General features: G+C 29.4%; 1 protein-coding gene across 1 annotated transcript; it reads right to left on the bottom strand.

Moving 5' to 3' along the window:
• Positions 1-5,090: 5,090 nt before the first annotated feature.
• LOC112790574 (probable inositol transporter 2) lies at positions 5,091-8,610 on the bottom strand. The gene is made up of 4 exons (XM_025833035.3): positions 8,063-8,610; positions 7,460-7,567; positions 6,477-7,088; positions 5,091-5,746 (listed from the first exon to the last, which is right to left on the bottom strand). The coding sequence occupies exons 1-4, from the start codon at positions 8,411-8,413 to the stop codon at positions 5,243-5,245; spliced, it is 1,575 nt and encodes a 524-aa protein (XP_025688820.1). The 5' UTR covers positions 8,414-8,610; the 3' UTR covers positions 5,091-5,242.
• Positions 8,611-9,036: the final 426 nt, after the last annotated feature.

The raw sequence follows: 9,036 nt of genomic DNA, 5'->3' as shown, positions 1-9,036 counted from the left end.
GGTTTCATTTTAAGTAATTTGGTTTTTTGTTTTGATTTATTAAGAAAAGTTTTATGTTTTGAATTTTCTTACAAAACTACATTTTAAGGAATTATAACTCAAGGAATGTAATAATTTTAAAGAAAGAGATTGGTTGCCGTCCTCACTAAAGTCTCAAAACTCTTATATGCGGTTTAGTTAATAAATGATTATCTTAGTCTTTTGAAAAAGGTTTAAATATGACATGGATTTGAAGTTGATTTGTAGGAAAATCTTAGCTAAGTAAGAACTGGGTTTTGTGTGAAAAGAGAACTTGTTTTAAGTAATGTGATTTTGGAGATTTTTGAAAAGGTTATAAGGAGTGGTGTTGGTTTTAAATAAAAATGAAATGAGCATAATGTGATATGTATAAGATGAATCTGGCCGTAATAAATGATTTTGAATGATTATGAATGGATATGAATGAATGATTGGTAATGAATTTGAAAATGAAATTATTTTGAGCTTGACCTGGCAAGGTTCGTGGTGGTTTACCGCTTGCCTAGTGTCGAGACATATGTGGGTTTGTGGTGGTGTACCGCCCACATGTTTTTAAAGAGAATGTTATGTGGGGTTCGTGGTGGTTTACCGCCCACATGTGTGTGTTGTTTTCCAATTGAAGATCTTGCGAGATTCGTGGTGGTGTACTGCTTGCAACGGTGGAGTTCTTGGTGGTGTACTGCCCACCAGGTGGGGTTTGTGGTGGTGTACCGCCCACTGGTTTTCAAGAGGACAATATCTGGGTTAGCTACCGGATGTGTCAGGTTCTTGCAAAGTAAGTGACACGTGAGCTCACGGCCAGTAGGAAAGACATGCATCATATGCATTTATGTGACATTGTTTGGGTGTGCATATTGTACTTGGTTTACTTATGTGAATAATTCTATGTAACTGCTAATTGCTATACTTGATGTAATTGTTCTTGATTGTGTATGAACCTCATTATTTGAGTTTGTGATTGTTGCCTCAGATTTTGGTGAATTGGGCGTTGACTGATTTTGTGTTGGGCCAGAGGCCATGATGTTTAATTGGAGTTTTGACAAATTCAAATATGAATTTCAAATTTTGGGCAATTAACTAAAGCTTTTTGAAAATGTTTGGATTATTAATAGTTGGTTTTTAAAAGGATTCATAAGACGAACAATGATCACTGTATTATGAAAATAATTTTATTTTACGTATCTTATTATAGCGATTCTCAAAACCCTCTGCTGAGAACCTTTTCGAGGATGATGTTCTCACCCTTTACAGATTTCCCTTTTCAGGATATGGAGTAGAAGTCATGAAGAGTTTACCTAGTTGTTGTTGTCGCGATGTTTTGTATTTCTTTAGTTATTATTTATTATTCCCTCGCCTTTATCTTTCATAATTTGTAAGAGGGATAGGATTTGTTTTATGTAAAGCTTGTAAGTTAATACTATGTATATGTATGTCTATGGTTGTAAGTATAGATTTATGTTTTGTTTTAAACGGTCTTTTGAAAAATACAGTTTAAGTTTTAAATAGGCTCATATTTTAGTATTAAATATTTTAAGAGTCGTCGAAATAGCCGAGTTATCAGAGTGGCGCAGCTGGAAGCGTGACATTTTGATAGTTAGAGTGTTACATATCATGGCTGAATTAGAGGAGAGAGAGAGAGAGAGAGAGAGTATTTGTGCTTATATATAATGTGTAATTAGTGACTAGTGTCACTTAATTAGGTGGGGAAGGCATGTGTTGCGACGTGTGGCGCATTAAGCGCTGCATGTTGCGTTTTTGAGTAGTTGAATTAGCGAAGTTAATTTTTTAAATATCTTGGAAGGTAATTAAGGTAATTCAATATGGTAAAACTCAAATAATTGCCTCAAGTGGTGGTATTTAATTAGAATAAAAATAAGCCGAGCTTTTTTTTTCAATCTTCTGTATCCAATATCAAGTGACCGTCCTTTGTTAAATAAGATTAAATAATAATATAATATTAATATTACATTATTATTCATTTTATTTAAAGATCGCGGAAAAAAAAAACTTATCATAGATGTTATGTGAATAAAACATAAAACTCACATACACGACTCTAACGCGGAACCCAGGTTGTTATACTAAGTTGGGTAAACACTTAGTGTGTCGAGTCTAGGTAGTTACATAGCCAAGTCAAGTTTATGTTGAAACTTGATGTGTCTCAGATAGGATTATGTTGAGTCCATGAGATTGGTGTATATAATACTTGGATAGATAGTAAAAATTCCACCAACATTGTAATGAAGACTGGATGTAAGTTGTATTGTATTAGACAATTAAACCAGGATATATGACTGTGTCATCTTCTTTTTCTCTGCTCTAATTCTATTTTTCATGATTTATAAGACAAAATAAAATTGTCTCTTGCATAATTCACTATATAGACCAAACAGAAACTAAGTTATAAGTTCTAATTTTAAAGCTTTATTGATCAATTTAAAAAATACTATAAATTCAAACTCCCTTCTCTAAGTCATCAAGAACCTTTCATTTTAAACAAGAAAGTCATGACAAAATGATTTTTTTCGAGACAGGTCCCACGAGTAAAGAACATACGGAGATTATTCATATTTTCTCTATTCAGTCAGTAATAAATTATATGAAGATCTCTCCATGGTTAAAATGTTATGGCAATTGTTAATTTTACGATGGAATATTTTGTCTGATTTAATTCCTCCGTACCATATAACTCACTAATGGATCTCGTTCATTTGCTCTATACTGTTCTGTAAGTCGAGTATCTTACATTTTACTGCAATACTATCAATAAGTGTTAAGGGTGAAGGTAGAAAATTTTGAAGAAGGGGCAAATCGACTTTTTATCTATTTTTCACCTACTAACATAATACTTAACTATAGGGCCATCACAATAATGCGTCACGTAGTTAACTTTTGTTGACATTTCACATTGAAGATCAAGAAATGACAACGCCATCTCACAATAAATAGAGACAAAAATTCAAGTGTACCATTTATGTGACAAAAATCATCCTACCCTTTGAAAAGATGAAAAAGGATCGAATTGAGTCTACTCTTTAATAAGTGATCTAAAAATGTTGAGCCAAAATGGCTTTATATTTGCTTCATGCCTGAAATGGATTTTTTCAATCTGAATTCTTATATTATATTGTCTAAGTTAATTTTTTTTTTCTGCTTTAGTGTTTTCTTTAAATTAATATTCTTTATACCAAGAGACATTATTTTTTATGTTTTAAGAAGTTTAGTTTTTGTACAACAAAAAGATCTTAATCATTAACTTTTATAAAAGAAGAAAAAGAAAATGATTTGTACCATGAAATAAAATAAAAATATTTGAAACCAAAGGTAGTGATAACTTGTCTTTTTGGACTTTTTATTTGCACTTATTAATTACTACTAAAATAAATGCATAATATTAAATATAATAAATATATAGTAATAATTGTCTTTCAATCCATACTATAAATAAAAATTTACCGTACACCAAATTCTAATATGGAAAAAGTTTGTAACCAACAATTTTTTAACCATAATATAATTAGTTAAAATTTTTTATAATTTACTTCATTTATATAATTTAACAATAGTTTTATTTTTTATCTCACTTCTATCAATCCACTTAACATATTCTTATCAGCCTCATTTATTAATGATATTAATTATAATATCATATTCCTTACTATTAGGCATTCTTGTAATCAATTCTTGATATTTTTTTTATGATTTGATTTTTATAAGAATACAATAAAGACTAATAATAATAATTGGTAATGAAAATTTGTATTAAATGAATTAATTGTAATTGATTTTTTTTTTTGTTAAGTCATTTATCATCATTTAATAGAGATACAAAACGTGAAAGCTACCTAATATGATTTTGTTTCCGTTAATTCAATTATTTTTATTCAAAATTCACAACTCTAATACCATTGTAAACATAATTAGAAATTTAGAATAGGCCAAGGAATTTTACAAGGAGTCATCTTTATCATTGCAAATAGTATGTCAATTGAATTCGACCTTAATACAGTACTTATAGTAGAAGGTGCTGATGAAGAATTTGAACAACAGACAGACTCATCGGACGAGGTTATTGTCAGTCAACCAATTTTTGAGAATATGAAAAAATCACAATAGTTTTGATGAAGTATGGTAATAAACCGATTTTTTTGTGTTTTTATGTGTATTTATAATTATATTATACTACTATATTCATACACATAACATTCATACGTTTATATACATAACATCCATAATTACATACAACTAACATCTAAAAATTAAATTCATGTTTATTAGATATTACAACCATACACGTATCATTTTTTAGTTATTGCATAAGTAACTATTTAGTTAACACAAATATTTTTAAATTTTATCATAATTGAATTTAAAAAAATGTCAAATTCTTAAATTAATTTATTCAATTAATAAATTTACTCATAACATCCATAAATTTATCCACATAACATCTATAATTTCATATTAATAACATCCATAATTTATACTCATAATATTCATAATTTCATACCTATGATGTCTATAATTAATAAATTTTTATAATTAATATTATCAAATTTTAAACTATACGTCTTATTGTATTCTTCAAATTATCTCATATGTGCACTAGTAAGTTGTGATTTTAATTATTTTAATATTTTTTTAATATTCATATGTATGCTTATTTATTGATTTTAATATGACGAGTTAATAATTATTTTTAAAAAATTATTTTTAAATTTTTGTTTATATTTTATATTTTATATTTTATTTTTTATTTTTTAATAGTCTATAAATAAAGTTGTATAGTAGAAATTGTTAAAATTTTTTAATTATTTAACTTTCATCATTTTTGCAAAGAATTATTGCATTTAATTGATAATAATATGATTGAGAGATGTTAGGAATTTGATTTGAGAAAAACTAAAATTGATTTTGAAAAGAACATTAATGACTCCAAACATACAACAAAATGATAGGTGATAAAGAGGATAAGTGATAAAGAGGTATATGTCACTTACTTATCAAGAGAATAAAAATTTTTACATGACATTTCTATATTATAATTATTCTTTGGCTATCTAACATTACCCTTCTAATATATACATAGCACTAATTATTTATTTGAAATCTCTACATAAGATTTGACCATAATCATAATCATAATAATTCTATAATGCTAATTAAACATGTTATATCTTTCTGTTAGTAGTGCCATGACGACATTACACAACACATAACTAACTCAAACTGACTGAGTCTTTTGTTTCATTACTTCATCATCACCATCATCATCATGATTCCCCTGCCAAAACTTGAAGTTCAAAGTCCTTCTGTCAAGCATCTTTTCCACAGCCTCAATGGGAAGCCCTTTAGTTTCCGGAACAAAGATCAAAACAAACACAATGGCAGCAGTGGTGATAAATATAAAGATCATGAAAGTGTAAGAAGTGCCAATAGCATCTGTGAGTGACAGAAAGGACTGAGCAACAATTAGATTAGAAATCCAATTTGAAGTTGATGCCATTCCACCACATATCCCTCTGTACCTCAAAGGGTAGATCTCAGAGTTCACAACCCATGGAACAGTTCCCATTCCTGGTGAGAAGAAAATTATGTAAAGTGCAAGGCCTATTAGTGCAAGAAAACCGTATTTGCTTGGGCACCACCTTGTGTACCATAATCTCTCATTATTTTCACATTGCTTTTCTGTTGTGTCGCCTGAGATCAAACATGCTCCAGGTAAGAGCTGCATTAAAATTTCAAGTTCGTGTTACAAACTTACCACACAAATATGAATACCAGTTTTCTTAACGGGTACCATGCTAGGTGCTGCTAAACTTAAAAATTTCTTGGCAAGTTTTTAACAAAGATTTTTTTTAATTGATTTTTTTTAAAAGATTTGTTAAGAAAAAGATAATTTGATGCATGAATATTTTATATAAAAATAATTTTTTATTTTCAATTATATTTAAATATAATAATATAAAAATATTTTTTCATCATTATGTTAGAATATTTTTTTTAGGAAAAAAATCTTTGAAAAAAGGACAAAACTTGTAGTCATTTTTAAAAAATTTACCAAACACATTAAAATTAAAAAAATCTTATTTAATAATAAAAAAATATTTTTCTTACCTCCAAACAAACATAATATATATGATCCAGAACGATATAATGATGATGATGGCAATGATCCCATCACAAAATATTATATTCGTAATGCTAGAAAGACAAAAAAATCAGTCAGAACTTGTCTTATTTAAGATTTATTAATTGTTGTAAAATATTTCAGATATAATATATTGTTCCAAATAATAGACAAGAAAACTAGATATATAGAAGAAACAAATAATATAATTATCTCTTTTTGTTCTAAGCAATAATAAGAAAAGAAGCCTAATGCAGAAGTTTTTGATGCATATATAGGTAATCAAAACTGAAGTACTAGTGCATCATGCATAGATTCACAAAGTTACCTTATTAGATCCAGAAGCGCAGAATCCGCAACTTGGAGAAGCCTTAAGGCACTTCATACAATCCCATCCACCAGCAGATCCGACAGAATCCAAAGTACCGTTAAAAGCAGGGCAAGTAGCATTGTTAAATAGCGCCGTGTCGGCGGGGCTAACAATCGGAGAGTGAGTGGTGGTCTCATGGAACACAACAGTTAAGACAACAAGGGACACCACAACGCCGGACAAGCTGAACAAAAGAAGCTTCCTCCTACCAGTCTTGTCAATGAAGTAAATGCTCATAATTGAACCAATTGCATTGAGACCAGCAGTTACAAGAGAAAGAAGGAGTGCTACTCTGTTTGATGCAAATCCGGCTAGTTGCACGATTGTGGGGCTGTAGTACATAACTGTGTTGATGCCAACGAATTGTTGGAAGATTTGGAGGCCCATTCCTGCATATAAGCCTCTTCTAACTGTTTTTGTTTTCAGCATTTTTGTTATGCTCACCTTGTCTGAGTTTGAAGCTTCCTTGATTTCCATCTCCACTGACTCCTTAAGTGTGTTGATTTCATCTTCAACATCCTCCGGAGGGTAAATTCTTCTTAAAATTGTTTTCGCTTCTTCTTCTCTTTCCTGTTTTCAACATAAATATTTTAAAATTTTAATATTTTTACTTTTAAAATTTTGTAAAGAAAGGAAATAAAAGTACTTATTTGTTTGTATTTTTGTTCACTGTTAATATTTTTTTCTTCAAAGTAAAAATTATATACCAAAAATAATAATTGAAATTATAACTATGTTAGGTGTACACTAAGATCAACTACTAGTGTGTAATACGTATTGAAAATAAGTTAAAGTACACATGTATTTATACAAAAATAATTTATTATTTATACACAATTATATAATAACTAATTTTTAATATGCACATAATGTTTTTTATAGAACTCACTAAAAATTTTATTGACAATTTTTAAAAAATGTTAGTTACGTAAGATGGAAACCTTTCTGAATAACCAACGAGGTGATTCTGGGAGCATAGTCATCAAAACTATTTGTATTAATGCCGGCAGTGCAGCCACTCCTAACATCCACCTCCATGTTCCTGGTGCCTGAACAAATTGACATCAAAATCAAAAATCTAATTTGTAAGAACAAAGCTTTGTACTAATAAAATCTAGATAATGTGATTAACTGCAGATAGAAGCATGGTAATCATGCAGCAGAATATGAGTGAACCATTGGTATAAGGAATGCATGTCAAACATAAAATTTAACTCAAAATAAACAATTACAATTAAGAATTGTCCAACTATATATGTAGTAACCACGGACCAAATTTAAATTCATAACATTTATCTATAAAATTATATTTACATTATTTTTTTGACACATTATGGAAAACAATTTTGTTATAATCATTTACTCTTAATAAAAAAAAAGTTGAATTTGTTTTTTCCATATGTATCTAACTAAATTTAAAACAAATGGTTGGACTAGTGATTATTCATCCGTGATTGAACCAACAAGTCAGTAATCTGCTACTTTAATTTTTGTGATAGTATTCATCAAAATAATTAAGCTCAAGGGTAACACCGTCATCTTACATTTGTGAAAGCCAAGTTGATGAGGTAGGACAGAAACTGTCCACCAGTGATGAGGAATCCATTGAGACTAACCAGAGCACCGCGAACTCTGGTCGGAGAAGCTTCCGAGATGTACAATGGGGACGCCATCGACGCCATTCCAACGCCGAGTCCAACGAAAACTCGACCCACGATGAGAATTGCAGGATTTGTTGCAGCAGCCATGATAATTGATCCAATGAAGAAGAGTGTATCGGCAAGAATTATTGCTTTTCTTCTTCCGAATCGATCGTTGATCCATCCTCCAACAGAGGCTCCTATTATTGCTCCGGCTAGTGCCATGCTCACTATGGCTTCCTGTTTTATCAACATGAAATTGTTTCATTAATTAACTCTCATTGTGTAATCACTTACTAGTGTTGTTATAGTGAGATTTATTAGTTTTCCATAAGTAGCGGTTATTAATCAATTATGTTCTCTCAGTGACAAGCTTTGGGAACCAAACACTACTTGTACTTCTAATTCAGCATAAGCTAAGAGAAAGTGTTATTAATCAATTTTGTGAAATATAACAGAAATTAGTCCTTTAATTTATGTGTAAATTACTGTTGTTATCCATAAAACTTTAGAATGAAAATAAATTTAACTACATATCTTCAAAAAATAGGTTTGCTATGAAAAAAGTACTTAAACGTTAATTTTATTATAGGTAGATTTTTTTTATTGAGCAATGCTAGGGCCAGCAACATTTGTAATTGGTAGCCATCAACTAGCTATCAATAATGATTTGATGGTGTGAGATTGGTCTGAGATTTTATCCAATGGCTCACATTTTTCTGCTAGACTTTTTCATTTTTATTTTTTGACTTTTTATGGATAAAATAGTAATTTTTTATTTTATGGATACAAAATCAGTTTTTATTTATTCATGGATAAATTTATTAATATTTTAAATTTTTATAAAAAAATAATTTATTTTTATTTCTTTAAAAAAA

The sequence above is a fragment of the Arachis hypogaea genome, chromosome 3, assembly GCF_003086295.3.
Source record: "Arachis hypogaea cultivar Tifrunner chromosome 3, arahy.Tifrunner.gnm2.J5K5, whole genome shotgun sequence".
In the NCBI taxonomy this organism is placed as follows: domain Eukaryota; kingdom Viridiplantae; phylum Streptophyta; class Magnoliopsida; order Fabales; family Fabaceae; genus Arachis; species Arachis hypogaea.
This window is presented reverse-complemented; position numbering and strand designations above follow the sequence as displayed.